Genomic DNA, 20,023 nt, shown 5'->3' with positions numbered 1-20,023 from the left:
GTTTTTTTTTATTTCAGTGCTGCCAAAGTTTCAGTGTTGTCCAGCTCCCTTTCATTGTGCATACACAAACACATTTAAAGATTTTTTACTCAAGGCATTTCCATCCTTCCATTCTAATTTTCTGTACTACGATCACAACCTTGTCAGGAATATTCAGACAAACCAACACTCTCACTCATATACAAAATTCTGCATAATTTAGAGTTGTAATTTCACCTAAAAGTCACACATTTTTGGGAACATTCCTAAAATAATGCATGGTTGGTCAGGAAAACCTTAGTAACCTAGGAAAAAGATGCAATCTCCATAAAGGAAGATACGACGCACTGGATTATTCATAGGCTGAAATTTAGAGATGCTAATTAGATGTGCAAACGTTCTAATTGCTCAAAGTTTTCCATCTTGATAATTACAGCAGTATATATATATATATATATATATATATATATATGTATATGTATGTGTGTATATATATACACACATACATATACATATATATATATATATATATATATATATATACACATACATATACATATATATGTATATATATGTGTATATATATACATATATATACACACTATATATATGCGTGTGTGTGTCTGTGTAGTAATATTAATTTAAAGTCACTTTCTGGACCGTTAAAAGCATTTCACATACAGTACTCTCACTTTTTATTGCAACTTACTGCTCATGAAGCAACAGCAAAAAAAAAAAGAAAAACACACTTGATTACCCAACCACAGACCCTCCTCTTCCACTCTTTCACACACACCCTCATGCACGCACCAACACACACAAACCCACTCTGTACATACACATGCGCATATTTCATGTTTTTTTAAAGGCACACTCTGGCCATGTGTTTAGAAGGAGGAGACAAGTAGAGGAGCAGAGAGAGGGAGGAGTGTATCTCAGAGAGTTCCGCTCACTTTAGTTTGAAACTAGCCGCCTAGATCTTTCTATCAGGTTCTTCTCCTCCTCTTTAGAACCAAATGAAACAGTGAGCTGGGGAAATGGCTCTTTAAAACCAGCATTATCTTGGCTTTTTTGTGCTTTGGACTGGAGGCATGCATCTGAAACACACCCTGGAGGGCTTTCCTCCATCTGTCCGTGCGTCAAAGGAAACCCGGTGTGGTGTGAGGGGAAAGGAAAGTGCCCACGAGAGTCGAGGAGTAGCGGAGTGCCCGGGAGAAAAGGAAGGGGAGGATTAGCAGAGAAGGAGAAGAAAGGAAGGACAGCCTGACCACCAACTGCAAACATGAGTTTGCCAAATAACTGTGTGTATCTGGCTCCATCGTTCCAGGACCGATACTTGAAAATCCGCAATGGGAATATCGGCGGTTCACCGTGTGCTGTCAATAGACCCATCGATATCGTGCAGAAACGAAGACGGTAGGCAAGATATAGCCTCAGCGGATAAACTGCAATACTCTGTTTCCAACCATTAAATCATAACCGAAACTCAATATAACATACACAGTAAATAGCACAAAATAAGAGGTCCCTCACTCAATGTTTTTTCTTTCAAATCATTAATAATCATCAGTATTTGTACAATACTAGCTTTTTTTCTCTCCAAAATTTGAATTTCAGTGTCGTCAAATGCAAATACACAACATATTATTCGACACTCACTCTTTTTGACACATACAATGTTATTTAATGGCAGTAAAATTTAAATTATATCATTTGTGGATAGTCCTAACTTGTACAGTATGCTAGATTTAGTGGCCACTGAATGAAATGTATAGTTTTTTGATTGCTTGAATAATCTTAATATTTATTTCAGTCCGCTAAGGCAACTCAGTCATTTTTACAAGAATATATTTCCTATACATCCATATATATACACATATACAAAATTAATTATTATAAATTATTGGTGTAAAACATAATAGCAAAGGATGTGTGATCATTCTGTAAGATTTAGGACTTTTCTGACCAACAACCAGCAACTATCGGTTTTAAATCAAAGAAAAGATTAACCTTATCCTGAATTGGCAGCATTTCAATCAAACACTTGGTTGGAGAAAAGTTAAAGGTTGAAAGGAATGTGTGAATAATGACAGCTGCGTTCAGTCTCTCACGAGATCGCTCTTTAATGTAAAAATCTCTTATTTCACATAATCTCCCAGCAAAAAGAAGAGACGTTTATTTTACAGTTGGCATTAGAAGAAAAAAAAGTAAACAATGGACAGACAATGTCAAGCAATTCCTGTGAAGCAGTTACTTGTGTTAAAAATGCGATAGATAGGAATTTGGCTAGAATGAAATCTAACCAGTTTTAATTTTACCCTGAATATCCCTCATGTGGTGTTAATTGTGCTCAATTTAAATTATGTTCAAGCGTGTTTAACAAGGCCTTGTTCCATGTGAAATTAGGTATCATTATAATATTAATTACTTTAGAAAGCATGGTTTCAATATTGTATTTTACCATTGCCAACAAATAGATGTCTTTGCTTTCCAGTTCATGCAAGGTAGTATGACCTATGTTTACAATCGTTGCTTTCAATATAAAGGCATTTAATTCTGTGTGGAGAAAAGACGTTTAAATTAAATTCAGCCTGTAACGCTGATAAAATGATTAAGATAAGGCTAATGTTCACTCATTCGCTTACATTTATGGGCTTGATGGATAAACCGCATGTGGATAATATCAGCTGACTTTAGTTGGCTCATATGCTTTAAAAGTAGGACTCATCTCCACTGTAAATTGTGTGAGTTTTAAACTTCATGCTTATCCATGCTCATATTTTATTTGTTCATGAAAATGTAGCTTCATGTCGTTTTAGCCAGGTCCACTTGACAATTAATCCAATGTTCGTGTTTGACTCTGTTGTAAGTAAGATATTTATTGACTAATACAACTATGTGCGGTCGATTGGTCGACGGTCTTTCGGTCGCGATCTTTTGGTCGCCCCGACCGCGACAACGGGCGACCAAAAGACCGGCGACCAAAAGACCGACGACCAAAAGACCGGCGACAAAACAAGGTAAAACAACACAGTCTACGCATCAATAAAAGCAAACAATGGCCATGAGCAGTTTCACTGAGCCGACGTGTGAGTGTATAAGAGTTTGTATGTACATGTGTTGTCCCTTTAAGAAGCTACATCAGTCAGGGTCTTAACAAGTTCTCCAACAAAAAACAATAAAAGTCCGGGAAATTTGAAGCTTTTCTTTAGCCTAATAATTACTACGGCATTAAGTATGACTAAATAGTAATTCACAGTTTGTATTTAGGGAATTTGAGCAACAATTTAAATGGTAATCATCACTTACCTTCTGGGCGACCAAAAGACTGGCGACCAAAAGATCGGCGACCAAAAGACCGACGACCAATCGACCGTGTACCAATACAACGTCGTGCTCACAATATTATTACTGGACACCACAGATATCTATTTTTTTTTATTTTTTTTTTTACCATAGGCAGTGAACTGTCACATGCAATACTTTGTGTGGGTATCCCATGTCCGCACACGCTGTGCTGTCTGTCAATGAGCTGTGACCTTTGGTGACATCTCAGCAGGTTAGCGAGCTCTTTGGGCCTCAGCCTGTCATCATACTGAGATATGACGCACAGCTCTCTGCTGAGGAGATTAGAGGTCATGTTGTGACACATACCGAGCCATACAGTGACATTATGACCACTTGTTTCATCTAAAAATCCAATATAAAAGTTGTAGTCCAATTGTAGTCACCTGACGGTGTAGTGGTTCATTCGCCGGACTTTGGTGCGGGCAGTGTGGGATTAATTCCCACTCAGTGGCGGTGTGTTTGTGAGTGCGAATGGTCGTCTGTCATTGTGTGTGAACTACGACTGACTGGCAACCAGTTTAAGGAGTAGTCTGCCTTTTGCCCAAAGTCAGCTGGGATAGGCTTCAGCACCCCTGGATTAAGCGGTGTGGAAAATGAATTAATGAATGAATATCAAATTGTACTAAACAACGTTACGTTTTTATTGACAATGTTACGATGATATCAAAACAACTATACAGTAAACCATTGTTCATTAATTTTGTTGTGGATTAGTCGAATTCTCAAAATTATAATGACATCAAAATTCGGATTTCTTTAAATTAATCAATGCATTTAAACAGAATTCATTAATATTGTAATGGAGTTAAACTTGAGATGACATTGACAGAGCAGTCACGTTGTGCGTTCTCTACGGCAGGGGTCCCCAACCACCGGGCTGGGGACCGGTAGCGTTCCGCGAGCCACCTGGTACCGGTCAGAGAAATAAATATTAACGTTTTCAATCTCACCCTCCTACTTGAAACGAGAAAAGCTTTCATAATAATAATAATAAATAATTGCTCTTATGCTTGGCACTTATCTTTTGCCATTGTGGACGTCGAACATACAGCCCCCTCCACCTCCACACTTCTGTCTTAAGTTGTCGCCCTCCCCATACGTCGGTCCGCGAGAAAATAGGAAGAGCTTTACCGGTCCGCGGTGAGAAAAAGTTTGGGGACCGCTGCTCTACAGAATGCACTGTAGGGAAAATACATACAAATAAACATTTGTTCATGAATGCTCATGATGTATTTGAAGCCAACTAAGTCATTGTGATTGTAAGCTAATATAAATACATACAGTATATGTTGCCTTCATTATAAGGCTTGCAAAGGATTTTAATTTTTTTGCAGCTCCAGATATATATATTTTTTGGTCCAATATAGCTCTTTAAACATTTTGTCTTGCAGACACCTGGTTTAAGGGGTAGTAATAAAGATTGTGGAATGAATTATGCTAATTCAATGTAAAATATGTATATTTACGAAAAATCCAAGATTTAAAACACTTTTGGAATGATTACATTTCGTAAGTAGGGGTACCACTTTAATATTCACCTAATAATGGTCAATGGTTTCCTACGTGCTAGGGCACGTGTCAACGTGGCGGCCCGGGGGCCAAATCTGGCCCGCCGCATCATTTTGTGTGGCCCGGGAAAGTAAATCATGAGTGCCGACTTTCTATTTTAGGATCAAATTAAAATGAAGAGTATAGATGTATATTAAATGTCCTGATTTTCCGCCTTTTAAATCAATAATTGTAATTTTTTTATCCACTTTTTCTGTGTTTGTAGTTCAAAAATCATTTTGTAAAATCTAAAAATATATTTTTTAAAAGCTAAAATAAACATTGTTTTATATCTATAAAAAAATGAAGATTCAGGGCTTTTAATCCATTTATAAAAAAGAATCTAAATATCATATCTAAAATGGTCCAGCCCACATGAAATCGAGTTGACGTTAACGCGGCCCGCGAACCAACCCGAGTCTGACACCACTGTGCTAAGGCATTGTATACCAGTCATTATGTTATGGCTAGTTGCTGTAATTGGATTGGATTGGATAACTTTATTCATCCCGTATTCGGGAAATTTCGTTGTCACAGTAGCAAGAGGGTGAGGATGCAGAAGTAGGAAACATGTTGCATCTTGCAACATGTTTTGCAAGAGCACCCACATTTTCAATGAGTCAGACATGATTGTAATTGACAAGTCATTGCTTTGGTGCAGCCAGTTGGACGGTACTCATTTGGACTGAACCTGCTGAGTTCCCGGCTCTAACTCTATGGTTGTTCATTGCTTTACTGACAGCAGCATATATTGTGCCAACAGCACTTTAGTTTAAATGCTTCTCTGATGAGACACCAGTTGAATGTAATACAAAGGCATTTCAATCATCTTTTGTGTTCTACGTATCTGGTGGGGGAAAAAAGCAGCCAATGACCAGAATCAGGAAAATAGAAATTAAAGACAGGCTTGGTCATTCATTGTTCATTGCATTGTTGGTTGAGTTTAGTTTGTAGACCACAAAAGTGAGAATGCAACTTAGACTTATCAATGGGCACGTTTGAATGCACTTTCTGGTCGATTTGTGAGCGTTATGTGCATGAACGCTATATATTTTTTTACCTAGGTCTACAATGTCTTGTGTGTCTGTGTCTGTCTTGCTACTGCAACCAAGAAATTTTCCGAATACGGGATGAAATAAAGTTCTGATCTAATCATGCTGTGAGGACATATGTACGATTCATGGATTCAAAACGCACAACGAAGAGGATGGTCTTCGTTTCATAGCCGGGATACGAATCCGTTTCACAGCGGATCTGTCTCTTTACGGATTACACTGTACATTTTCGCCGGCACTCCTGACGCAGATCTGATGAAGTAAAATACTGCATAGGAGAAGGCCAGGAAATAAACAATACTTGGATCAAGGGAAGATGGCAACTTCTCGTAAAGCACTTGCGAAAACAGCAAAGAGATTTGTTTCTTATCAGACTTGGGTTTCTTATTGATGAAATAAAGAGGTTGCAACCACTTGAACCTGGCAATTTGATACACTTTGGGCATGTATCCGCACTCACTAGTTATCAACTCAAAAAAAAAGATGAACTGTTCTAAAATGTTAAAGAAGGAGAAAAGCAGTGTTTTTTTAATGGGCTTTTTGTATGGAACCCATTACAATACCCTTTCTCATGACTGTATTGTGCAACAAAACTGGAATACTTCGTCTTAGTGTGCGAATAAAAAAATGAAACAATGTAAAAAAAGCAATAGAGTCAAAATGAAAAAAAGAGTAATACATCAAATGGTGCGTATTTGGTTAAATAAGTCAACAACTGGTACATAATTACAAGCAGCTTTATTAACTAGTAAAATAGTGTCCCTTTTTTTCGGTTATTAAATACAGCGGTAAGTGATAATTAGTCAGCAGGATATATGGAACAGTCCTCATTCATTAAAGGGTTATCAGTTTGAAAAGAATAACACATCAGATGATGGAAAAGGCTTTAAAGAAAACAGACTCAATGTGTTTTTGTCGCATCTGTCCCACTGTGAGGTTGAGGACTGGCTGCTCTTTACTTGTCTTTAGCTAATTATAGGGAGATGTGGCACAATCGTGACTCTCTGTCGGACGCAATCGCTGTATACCGAAAGGCGCCAATTAGTCCTATATGAACCTGATTAGAGCAGAGTGCAGCATGGCCAGTTAGCGGTCCAGGTAGAGTCCTTGCTTGTGTGTCTGTGTGTGTGTCTGCGTGTGACTTTGGTCTGGACTAGCCTTCCCAGTTTGCGTATCAATGTGATGTCAGGCTCTTTGATTTTTGGATCGATGGCGGAGCCAAAACTCAGCCTCGACCACCGGGTGGGTAATCACTGCACTGTGTGTGTGTGTGTTTTTTTTTGTGTGGTTCTGGCCAAGTATGTGACTATCCGTTCCAGCTTCTAATGATGTTAATACTGATCAGTCACTGTATTGAATTCTGCGCTACTAGACTGACAGACTTAGTAATCGCTCCCCATAGACTTTATGATCAATTTCTACATGGATTGAATCAACCTGTGAGGTAGTCAAGAAAAATCCATTTTGATTATATATAAACGGTCAGACTGCAAAAATGAGGTGCAATTTCACTGCCAAATTATTTTCAGAGTCATCATTGTGTGAATTCTGAGGGAATCTGGAACTTGCACCGTCTTTATAAACGTCATGGACAAGGAATGGCCCAATTGCTCTGCCAATACGCCATCATTAGAGGTGGGGAGCGTTGCGCTTGTATAAAAAGATTTTTCATATCAGGTTGTTTCTATTATATCTTCTTCTACAGTATGTAGCTTATAAAAATACTAGTGAAGGGATGCTTATCATCAAATTGCTTCTCCTCACATTTCTGATTACAATGTTTAAATATGTTACACTCAATGTTGGGATTAGTTACTTAAAAGATATATAATATATTATACATTACAAATTACCTTGGGCGGCCCGTTGGATGAGTGGTTAGTGCGTCGGCCTCACAGCTCTGGGGTCGTGGGTTCAAATCCAGGTCACGTCCATCTCTTTGGAGTTTGCATGTTCTCCCCGGGCCTGCGTGAGTTTCCTCTGGGGTTCAAATCCAGGTCACGTCCATCTCTTTGGAGTTTGCATGTTCTCCCCGGGCCTGCGTGAGTTTCCTCGGGGTACTCCGGTTTCCTCCCACATTCCAAAAACATGCACGGTAGGCTGATTGGACACTCTAAATTCCCCCTAGGTATGGGTGTGAGAGTGCATGGTTGTTCTTTGTCTCCTTGTGCCCTGCGATTGGCTGGACACCGATTCAGGGTGTCCCCCGCCTCTGGCCCGGAGTCAGCAGGGATAGGCTCCAGCACCCCCCGCGACCCTAATGAGGATAAACCGGTTCAGAAAATGAGATGAGAGACAAATTACCCTCACAAATATTAATGACTTACTTTGCTTTATGCGTTAGCTTTTTAACCTTTATTTCAACCAATATAAGCAGACATACAGACACAGGCAATTATATGTTCATAATATACATAATCTGTTAGAGTTAGTGTGTGTGGGTGTGGGTGTGCTGTACATGCAAACAAAAAAGTAATATTATACACATTACATACACTTTAGCATTTTAGCCTTGAATTCTGCTCAAAAGTATTCACATGCGTTATAATCCAGTTTTTGTTTGTACTGCATTTTTCAGCAATATAAAGAATTATAGAAATTTCTTTTATTCTTTCTTTTTGTGCCTTTTAGGCTTTGGACAGTGACCCAATATTCTAATAACCTTGTGGGGATTTCAACCCAAGGAAGCGAGTAGCTTTAAAGCTTTAAACAGGAAGAATTGGACCTTTATATTTACTGTATATGTGTATATATATAATAAGCAGACCTAATGACATGCCTTGAACGTGATCACGTCCTCGCCGCAGCTATTTTTAGACCTGTAGCTGCTCGGAGATCAGATGTTGACGTTGGATGAGCTTTGAGCCCTTGCTGTTTGAACAGTGGTCCACTGTGGTCGATCTGGCGAATGAGGGGTGCAACAAGGCTCTCTGGCTTGAAGTAGGCATCAGAGTGTATTGTAGCATTTCTGTAACATGAAAAGACACATGAAGAGTATTTTTCGATCCAATTTCGCCACCAGTTGTGCTGATTACGGTTGCCGTTGAGGTGGAATTTTTTTAAATCTAACTTTAGGCTGGCTATACCCAGCTGAAGTTGCCAGTCAATTGCAGGGCATATAACTACCAACCATGATCACGGTCACTCATGTAAACGTTTAGACCAAGGGTGTCAGATTCGGGTTGGTTCGCAGGCCGCGTTAACGTCAACTCGATTTCGTGTGGGCCGGAACATTTAAGATATAATATTTAGATTTTTGTTTTTTATAAATGGATTAAAAGAACTCGATCAAAAGTCCTGAATATTCCGATTTTATAGGTCTAAAAAGGTTTATTTTAGCTTTTTTTCTTAGTAAGGGGAAATGTTTTAATCGATTTCAAAAGGAAACCAAATTTTTCATTAAGTTCCTTATTAAAGTGGAAAACAGAAAATATTTTTATATATTTTAAGATTTTGAAAAATGATTTTTGAACTAAAAAAAAAGAAAAAATCTTTAAAAAATTGCAATTATTGATTTAAAAGGGAGAAAATCAGGAAATATAATATACACCTATAATCTTCATTTTAATTTGATCCTAAAACAGAAAGTCGGCACTCATGATTTACTTTCTCTGGCCGCGCAAAATGATGCGGCGGGCCAGATTTGGCCCCCGGGCCGCCACTTTGACACCTGTGGTTTAGACGCTTCAATGATGGTGTCATGCACGTTTTGAGAATGTGAAAGTGCCGAGATAAAAGACACCTAAGCGTGTAATATAACACATTTGTAAAGGAGCATTTATTCTATATCAGGGAATGTTAAAATATATTTTGTTCATTCATCTGATGAGACTTTACTATGTGAAGGCAGCAGAGGGCGGCAATGGCTTCCTTGCGTTGATGCTTGGCTCACTGGATCTGTTCAGTTTTTAAAATAATAATAATAATAATAAATTGTGGCATTATTTGTAGGCTTACTCTGCCTACCTCAACACAGTCAGACAAATTACCAGTTAAACATGGAACATGACACAAATAATGCTTTCCCCCCTTGCTAATTTTGGATAGAATGTACATTTTTTTTCCAATGCAAAGAAAACAAATCCTACTGAATGTACAATACGCAGTCTTTAACAGCTGTCACGCTAACACACTCCAGGCAGCCTTCTCTCATCTGTTTTGCATCTCTCCTCCTCACCTCTTGCCTCCTTCCTGGTGTAATGTGTGATCCCTCCCAGGCAATTCCCACGCTGCGAGAAATGAAAACAGGAGGTAGCGTGTGTTTAGATATGTGTGGGTTGACCTTTGACACCGGTCCTGTATTATTCCGAATCAAATAACATCTGTATCGCTCTATAGTATGCACAAGAGAATCTTTTTTAAATCCCTCAGCCCCGGTTCCCATGAGTACAATACAAACACACTCACGTACTGGTTGTCATTTTCCATCATGACATTCTGACTTTTAACATAGTTGCACGGACTCCATGACTGATTGAAGGTCTCCCTAGGATTAGTCATTGAGTTCTCAAAAGTCCACTGGGAGTTTGAGCTATTGCTAGTAAAGTAAATTAAACATTAAAAATCTGTATTTAGTTGTCGGAATTCAGGAAAGATTAGTTTCATTTCAATGGAAAGTGGTGATGTTCAATTTTCATTGCGTACAATTAGATATCAAAAGAAATAAACTCTCAATTTTACCACCAAAGACCTACCTTTAGTCAATATGGGCATTGGTGGCAATAGTAATGGAATAATTAAAAATATATATGTATTATTAGGTATAAGAAATAATCAGAGGAGTAAAAAAAAGTGCACTTTTGTAGTTATCATGCTATTCGTTTTATTTTCCCTACTTTTTGGAAGTTATCAGTGTAATACAATAAGCCAATGTAGATTTTTTTTACTGTGCACTAATTCGATAATTGAGTTAGTCTAGATCTAAATAATAAAACGTCAATAGAAATCACACTTAAATCTCAAATGCAAATCTTGCGACTGGTTTTCAAAGCGAACTGAGGGAAGGCCTAGCAACGAACACACTGCACATCCTGGGAACAAAAGCCGAGGTTAGGATGTGGGTGTGTGAGAAAAGTTGACAAGAAGCAATTTAAAAAGCAAAAAGGGGGGCTGTCATTTGCGTCAGAACTGAAAAACAATGCTTGAGGTAGAAGACCACCAAGGTCAACCTGTTATGTATGCAATGGAAGTGACTGAACAAGACGCCAGCCTGTCTCTTTTTTCGTGCTCAGTTTTTTTCCTGTATAGTTTAAGTTTTAAAGTTATGAATGTCAGCATAAAAAACAACTGTTTAATATTTGGGTATGGCAGTTTTCAATAATATAAAAATTCATCTAAATTAGTCATAATCTTGTACACTCACAAAAAGTTGTAATTATAAATCCATTTGCATGAATCAACTCATCTGGTCCACCAATCTTTTGGGCTTTTCTTAAGGGTGCTTTCTTTTATTTTAATGAAACATGCGGTTTAGCGTTGCAAATGAAGTTGTTGTAGTATATCATATTAATCAATAGGAGGCGCCATCTCGTTTGTTTGAACACCAAGCAGGCAAGACTGAACCTTAACCTATATTTTCTGACAAACATGGACTTTTGTGCTAAAAATTGCATTTCATTCATTCATTCATTTTAGGACCCACTCACAAGGGACTTGGGGGGGGGGGTGCTGGAGCCTATCCCAGCTGACTTGGCGCACGAGGCGGGGGGCACCCTGAATTGGACTAGATGTCTTATTAAGAATGCACATAAAATGTATTCATGCATTCGCCACAAGTTGATACGGTAAATATTCCTCTCAAATCAATTAGTGAAGTTTTTTTTTGTTTTTTTTATTCTACATACGTAAGTTCTCTCACAGCTCCTTCAGTTCCCCAGGCGGATCTATTTATAGCTTCTGACGTCATTGGCCTCCTCTGATGAAGCCTCGTCACGGCCAGTTTCACTGAGCAGGCAAGGGTGGGGAGGGAAATGGCTAGGTTAGGTAGAGGGTATCATCATTGAGGTAAGTGCTGCCAAAGCTCCACCCACAGGGGTGACGTCACACCAATCAGGTGCGAGATGGTGCTCTGCGTAGCTTCGGATGGATACAGCCTTCCTGGAGCCCCCGTCCTCTTCAGTTTTCCCTTATGTGAATTGAGCTGGTTCATTCAGCATCACTTGCATAATGGCAACCCTCCATTTATCAGCCATTGCTATAAGTGGAGCAAGGTACAGGTTGGGCTAAAAATAGACACTAGGAACCTTCACTTGCTTTGTCAGAGCATTGGTTTCTATTGTTACCAGCAGGAGAGAATGCTGAAAAATACACATTCATTTTCTACCAAATACAACAGGAAGGATTATTTATTCCTGAGTGTGCTGTTATCTCATTGCATTGTTGTAAAAAAATCAGGTAATCTGAACAGAAGTGATGGTGCACAACTGTTTTTTTAATGTTATACACTTTGATGAGGGTTGCATAGTGTACACAGATAGTTTTTAAAGGTGGTGACGAGGTATTTGCAATGTGGAGGGTGCAGCGAGGTTATGTGGGTAAAGAGTGCAACTTGCGTAACGCGCTTCACGTCAGTGTTGATGTCATATTGATGTAATGAGGTAGCGAGAAGAAAAGGTGTGCGTGTGATGGCGTTCTGAAAAGCAACTTATATCAACATCTAAGAGATCCTCGCATAATTTTCGAGTTCAAGAATGTGTTTCATGCCTCATACTGAGCCTCCATGTGAAAATATTTTTCACACAATATAGGGACCTTTTGCATTTAACTACGTTATTCAAATTTGAACAACCCGTAGTAACAATGCTTTATCGCTGTGTTTGCAGGAACTCCTCATATTTGAACCCCTTAAGCGAGCTCAACCACAATTCTTTAATATCATTACACACTTTTTTGCCTGTCTATATTCTTGGTAGAATATACACAAACAATGTCATGAATTCGGCACCTCTCTTTGTGATTTTTCTTTTAGTTTTGATGTGGAAAATGGCCTGTCGGTGGGTCGCAGTCCTCTGGACGTCCAGACCAGCCCGGGCTCTGGTCTGGTCCTACAATCCAATGTCCCCCACAGTCAGCGTCGCGAGTCCTTCCTCTACCGCTCCGACTCGGACTACGATGTCTCTCCAAAAACCATGTCACGAAACTCCTCCACAGCCAGTGACTTGTAAGTTTTTTGTTTATCTATATGGTACTATATTCCCCCTTTTATTATAAACAAAAAATGAAAACCCCATCTGTGTTATAAGTGGTGCCCGGTCCATCAATATATATGTATGTCAATCATTTTTTTTCGAAGGGAAGAGGGATTGAAGCAATGGGAAGTCAGTTGGCTACCTCGGTGAGACAAATTGTTAAGATTGGTTTGATGAATTTACACCCACTGCATCTAAATGCCTTGCCACGTACAAGATATTGGAATGTCCCAGCATGCATTTGGCATAGTGTTGAAATGGCACATGGTTGTGAATTTCAGATCATTTAAAAAAAATCAAGGGTGAGGAAAATATGGTGTGTTTTGAACTTAAATGTTCCAGTTATATAAATGATTTGTTTCACTTGTGATATACGTCATCACAATGACGGAGGTGTTCGTTTACAACTAACAAATCAGTCATTAGCTTATTAGGTAGTAAGCAATGTTCTGATTGGATGATAATGGCATGATTTTTTTTTCTTTGCCTTAATATGTGCTCATAAAAACATTTTGTCCTTGTAAATTTAGTTTGAAATTGTGTGTTCAGTCTCACAGAGGTGCCACTTGTCTTGAGGTTCTTTAATGCAAAACCTTCAGGTGCAACATTAATTTTCACGCACACATTTCACATAAATGAAAATTCTCCACACATGAAGAAAAATGCATATGCTGATATAGATATGGGTGTGTATATATATTTCTGCAAATAAAATGGCCTTTATTGTTTTTTTTTAATTTCGCACTGGTTTTGTAGGACTCAAAACTTTATTTTGCCCACAAACTTTTTTGGGCTTGATCATGATCTCATATCACATCGGCAGACATTTATTTCATGTCAACGTGTTTACTAAAGTGGGATATACAGTCTGGATTGATGTGACTCCCCTGTTACCGTGAATACACATGCATGCTATGACTAAAAATCAACTTCAAACTTTCAAAACATGGCTTTTTGCAGAACCTAATGCATGAAAATCACCAAATTTCTTGACAATAATGAAAACAATCTTCTAGAGCCAATATTAACAAACTATAAAAGGGTAAATGAAGAATACTTTAATATAGCAATGCCTAAAGAGTTGAAGATATTTAATATTAATGAACATATTCATATTTGTGTAATGAACATATACTATATGTACATTTGTAAGATTGTGTCCTAATTTCTAAGATCTTTACATCAGCTTCCATTCAGCCAATTACGCATATATACAACGATCGATGCACAAAGATATAACTTGTTTAAAGAGATCTAACAAGTGGTTCTCACACTTTAACTCAAAGTCAAATGACATCTTACAAGCCTATATTTGAATGTGTTGCAGGCATGGAGAAGACATGATCGTTACTCCATTTGCACAGGTTGGTAGTATTTCCAAATACATGCACAAACATGGATGATCTGAGCTACAGACATTAAACCCCACAGACCTGCTTTTTACACTATAGCATGTTTTGAAATTTGATTGCAATTAAAACCAAATGCTGTTTTGTTTTTAATTCAAATCTTTTTCCTTCACTGGAGCTTTAGTTATGACAGATAATGATGTTGACAATTGGACCCAAAATGATGTGATTGATTTATATCTAAATAAATACTGTTTTATCCTCATTACTGCATCTTGATTCCATTTTTTGATTTCTTCAGATTCTTGCCAGTCTGCGCACAGTGAGAAGTAATTTTGCGGTTCTTACTCATTTGCAAGATCGTGTTGGAAACAAGTAAGAGCAAGCTAAAGGCCTAAATGTCCTGTAGGTGGTTTTCTACCTAATCTTCCTAATTGTTGCTTGTTATAGGTGGCCACCAAGCAGTAACCAGCCACCCCTGTGTAAGCCATGTCACACAGGTCAGTGCTAGCGCTACCACTTCAAAAGGCTAATGATTTATGTGGTTTCATACTATAATTAGGTTAGGTTAGAACTTTATTTCATCCCGTATTCGGGAAATTTATTGGTTGCAGTAGCAAGACAGACGCAAGACACACAAGACATTGTAGACCTAGGTAAAAAAAACTGGAGCCACAATTAAATATATATAATATATATAAAAATCTAAATAAATAAAAAACATAATTATGCTCTTTCATGCAACAAACATGTTAATAAAAGCAGAAGACATTTCTTTGAATTGAAAAGTAAAGCAGTGTCAAGATTTCCATATTTTCCCGACTTAAAATAACACTTTTTTCGTGGATTGGTTGGGCTTGCGTCTTATACTCAGGTTTGATTTATAAACAATAGTTTATGCTATAGTGTTTTAGCAAGGCTTTTTCTTTTATCTCATTCATAAACAGACCAAATGCATGCGTAGTAAAGACAAATCTAAAATCTTAAAAGTTTTCATATGATCTGATTATAAGTCTTTGTTTTTTATTTTTAAATGTGCAGTGAGGGTTGAATAATTTTGAAGAAATTTGTATGTTTTTTTTTTAAATTCCCATGCTGGTAGATATGAGAAATTGTTCAGAAGTCAAGATCACGATGAATACTTTTTTTCTTTTTAAGATATTTGGTGTTTAAGCCATAGTTATCTGAATCATTGTTAATCCATTTGAACTATAGCCATCTTCTAACATTAAAACAATTAGGAAGCACTTATGTAGAATGTTTCACTGATCTAGAATCTGTGTTGGTCCTTTTAGAGGAGCCTTATCAGAAACTGGCAGTGGAGACTCTTGAAGAGCTGGACTGGTGTCTGGACCAGCTAGAGACACTACAGACAAGACACTCTGTCAGCGAGATGGCATCTAATAAGGTAACAATATGCTCGTTTTTGTAGCGAGGGTCAGAGAAATTAGCGAATATAAATGTGGAGACTATCAAATGAAAATTTTTCTATTTCTACTGTGTGGCCACCTTGGTTTGTCTGTTTTAGATGAAAACGAAACGAGAAAAAAGAGATATGTATGAAAAGATGCATTTTAAGAAGTGCATTGACACGTTTGATAGTAAAAATCAAAATGACAAAGAGTCAATAGTGTAACATGTTTACATTTCAAACAGCAACTGCTCAACAAAGTCATTTGGGTTACATTTGTGGAAGTGTCGTTCTGACAGTTGTTGATATTTTGTGCTGCTTTTGTTTTTGACACACACATTCATCTTTCAGTCAGACTTGAGGTAGAACCCATGTGTATATTTGCATGTATGCGAACACTGAAAGAGTTAACCCCGTCCCTAATAGCTTCTTTCCTCCTCTGTTTCTGAGTTGGCGAGTCAGCTCGCGCTTTCCTGCCCAGCCTCTGAAGGATCCCAATCTGATTGGGTAGAGGGGAGCACACGCTTTGTAGGCTAAGGGAGGGGCTTCCATTCCTCACTCGGCTTCTCCCATTGACAGTTTTTGAAAGTACTTGAATGGGCGACATCAGTCGCTCCTATTCTCCCCTTTAGCGCATATTATTCCCGTTTCCATTCTTCTGCACCCCCACCCCGCTCTTTCTCTGAAAACCCACCCAACCTCTGCATCACCATCAAGATTGGGGAAATTTACGTTACTGTTTTTTTTTGCAACTGCTGTGCTGGGAGTAGTTGTGGGCTGCTGCAACTGAGCAAACAATGAATTTGTCTGCCCATTGAATTGGATTATAAACAGAGAAATATCAACATGCATGGGATGGCATGCCTGTGTTGGTTCTCGGGGGTTGTGTGTGCCACAAACTCAGACAGGTGAGCACGCCTTGGTTTACATGTTTATTGTCATTTGTATGATAACTAGTGCAGAGTTTGCGGTGGGCCGTGTGGCAAATTCCCACAAACAGATGATGAGGGGGAGAGAGCTTTATATTATATTGAAAATTTTGCATTTTTTTTGTTAGCATGTGACATTTTTACCAAATATACAGGGGTGAAAACAGTAGTCAACTCAAGAATGACATGACAGAGGGAGTGAGATGCAAATGAACTAAACTAGATAAATTGCTACGGAATTATCGTCTATGCAAATGTGTGCCTGCGACTATGGCACACATTGTTACTGTTACCTCTGCACCATGATAGTTTTCTCAGTTATTAAGATATCCTCCCTCTTGGTCCACGTACCACGTGCCGTCAATGTTACATAACCACTAATGCTGTGGTACCACCATAATGTTGAATGCCTAGATTTGGGGGAGAAATTAGGTACAACATCCTCCATGTGGTGCATTCAGATTCTGTGTTCCTGGAAGGACATAACAATGATCTTGCATCTTATTTTACTAACATAATAAACACTATTACACTTAAGGCTTGTTCCGTGAGGGGTCGCCACAGTGAATGCATTTTTCCATTTCACACACCCTGTCCTTTGTGTCATCGTTCCCTGCAACTAAATGACAAATTAAATCATAGTTTATGATTGACCTTTGCTATGTTATCGGGTAGTAGTGGTGTTTGCCTATTATTTAATTGTATAAACCAGGGGTCGGGAACCTTTTTGAAAGAAAGAGCCATAAACAATTCCTATTTTCAAATGTTATTCCTTGAGAGCCATACTCACAATTTAAAAGTCAAAATACGTGAAAATGTGCCAATTTTTTAGTCATTTTACCACTTTTAAAGTACAAAAAGTCTTTGAATTCTTTTGACAACATTGTTACGCTGTTGCTAATCAATGAGTATCAATGAGAGAATAGATGCAGAAGACTTTAATGAAAAAAAAGTCAAAGCCACAGTGCCGACGTGACGTTCCTATTAGTGCATTCGGGACTCGGCTCTCTCACCATCGGTTTCCATATTTTAGCTCAGAGCCATATGCAACCATCAAAAGAGCCACATGTGGCTCCCGAGCCATAGGTTCCCAACCCCTGGTATAAACCATAGTTGCTGTATATATTGAGACAATATTGCACTGACCAACTTATTGTTTTTTTTTTTGTGTTCACACAGTTTAAGAGAATGCTAAACCGAGAACTGACTCAACTGTCAGAGACCAGTCGTTCAGGAAATCAGGTGTCAGAGTTCATCGCCAATACCTTCCTCGGTGAGTTTTTTTTATAATAATAATCGGACAATAATAATAATTGGACATAAGCCAAACATGCAAAATAACCACATCCAAAAATTTGACTTTATTGGTTTCTTTCACAACCGATTAAAACAACGATTAAAAACAATGAAAAATGACATACAAATGTTGCTGTCCAATGAAAACGAAGTACTGTTACAAGCAAAAGTCACCATTTGCTGTTTTATAAACATTCTGTTACATCAGAAGACATATCACATAGCATATTCTGTAGTCTAGACTATAAGTAACACATTTTTTATAGTTTAGCGAGAGGTGCAATTTAAAATCTGGAGTATCATATATGTGTAATTATTGAAGGGACTTACCAATCATGTCTGTTCCTAATAATCAAAGCAGCATATCATTTAAGGAGATCATCTCAACAAACAAAAATGACCAAAAATGACTGGTCATTACCTCAAATGTCATGCACAGTCAGTGTCATCACAAAACTGAAATGATCACATAACAAAAAGCTAAATACCATACTTAGAAAATAAAAAATCACAACTGGAACAGGAACCGAAGAAATTATTAGCACAGAACAAGACCTTTAAACGCTATTTATGTTCAGAATGCCCTAATACTTGATGGGAGGCATGAGACTACTATGTATTCTTATTGGTCAGTTGCTCCAGACAAGGTTTGCTGCATTTTTTAGGAGTTTTGTGAGGTATTAGACTCAAAAGCAGCCTGTGAGAGTAAAAATCAGTGTCTACATTCTTTTCCCCCCACGTCAATCATCCCAATATTTTAAGTTAAGCTCAAAAGAAACATCTGTTCTTTCGGTTCAATATTCCGAAATAACTTTCCTCATAAAATTTCTGCTTTGTATATTTAAATTATTCGTTATGTATTTTGGGGTTTTGCTACCCGTAGTCTGGAGGAATTTATACACTATAAAAAAAAAACACATTTGGGATGATTACACACAAAATACACAAGTTTCCGCCAATCATAGTAGTGGTATGGTATTTGATAAAGAAAAGAATACAAAATGAGTGATAATCGGGATAAATGGTTAACAACTCTTGTCACCCTGGGACATCCATTTCACTTTGACTCAGCTCTAACTAAAAATATACGGTACTGTTAAAATTTTGCCTGAAATACACATGCACAATAGTTCATTTGGAATTATTCATAGATGTAATAAAATATCGATAAGTAAATACAACTCTTTGGTCAGGATTCTGACTTTAAAGTCAGTGGTTGTTATAGTTTCTTTTGTCCCGACGCTTTAAAGACCACAACCACCACCAAAATTGGCATACTGATTATTTTTAAAGGATTTAGCTGGTAGCTTTTTGTTGTTGTTTTATTTTAAGACTTTGGAACTAATTAATAGAATTTACTCTAAAAACGCTGCTCTATTTCCCCAAAAATCAAACTTACGAAACAAGTTCTGGAAACAATTTCGTAAGTCGAGGTCTCACTGTACTGAAGGTGGGACTCAAGATTATTCTTTTTTTGTCAACGTGTTGTGTCTGCAAGCAGAAAATGGGGTGCCATTGGATTGGACTATTACATTTTCTTCCTTACTGGTGAATTTTAAGATTCTACATTCAGATCGGTCCGAAAAAAATGAACACCAAAAAGATCTGGAGCGCAACTCGGATTGTTTCTAGATGAGAGGATTGCTTCTCAAGTGAACATAAAGAATGAGCATTTTTCATATCTTAAAATAAGGGGGTGTGGTGACAGACAACATTCCCGGACACATTGTGTGGCGTTGTCATAGCAACAGGGTGCAATATTATTAGAGGGCATGTTGCATCAATAGAGGAGAGAATCAGTCCACATCAGCCCCGCCAGCGGGATGGCAGTTAAAGACAAATAAGCTGTCTGTCACGCAATGTTTTGATATGGGCGCCTCGACTTCAAGCCTGGCTCTGTTCGGAGATGACCACCATGGTT

The 20,023-nt window shown here is 38.0% G+C and overlaps 2 protein-coding genes across 5 annotated transcripts in view; one reads left to right on the top strand and one right to left on the bottom strand.

The window, feature by feature from the left end:
- Nucleotides 1–20,023, bottom strand: part of LOC144079161 (peptidyl-prolyl cis-trans isomerase FKBP3-like) — a 139,843-nt gene that overhangs the window by 105,885 nt on the left and 13,935 nt on the right. The gene's annotated exons all lie outside the window — the stretch shown is intronic.
- The window catches only part of LOC144079156 (3',5'-cyclic-AMP phosphodiesterase 4C-like), a 69,673-nt gene that overhangs the window by 40,034 nt on the left and 9,616 nt on the right, over nucleotides 1–20,023 (top strand). For 2 of the 4 annotated variants that reach the window (XM_077607732.1, XM_077607733.1), the window contains 6 exons: nucleotides 12,898–13,089; nucleotides 14,445–14,481; nucleotides 14,768–14,841; nucleotides 14,917–14,966; nucleotides 15,762–15,874; nucleotides 17,986–18,079. In XM_077607732.1, the coding sequence (XP_077463858.1) occupies nucleotides 12,898–13,089; nucleotides 14,445–14,481; nucleotides 14,768–14,841; nucleotides 14,917–14,966; nucleotides 15,762–15,874; nucleotides 17,986–18,079 (560 nt within the window). Of the gene's footprint in view, nucleotides 1–916; nucleotides 1,396–12,897; nucleotides 13,090–14,444; nucleotides 14,482–14,767; nucleotides 14,842–14,916; nucleotides 14,967–15,761; nucleotides 15,875–16,481; nucleotides 16,786–17,985; nucleotides 18,080–20,023 lie in introns of those variants that run through there. The other 2 variants (XM_077607734.1, XM_077607735.1) reach the window with 2 other exon arrangements.

Source organism: Stigmatopora argus, chromosome 8 (genome assembly GCF_051989625.1).
Source record: "Stigmatopora argus isolate UIUO_Sarg chromosome 8, RoL_Sarg_1.0, whole genome shotgun sequence".
Taxonomy (NCBI): Eukaryota; Metazoa; Chordata; class Actinopteri; order Syngnathiformes; family Syngnathidae; genus Stigmatopora; species Stigmatopora argus.
Note: the sequence above shows the minus strand (reverse complement) of the source record. Positions and strands in the feature narration are given on the sequence as shown.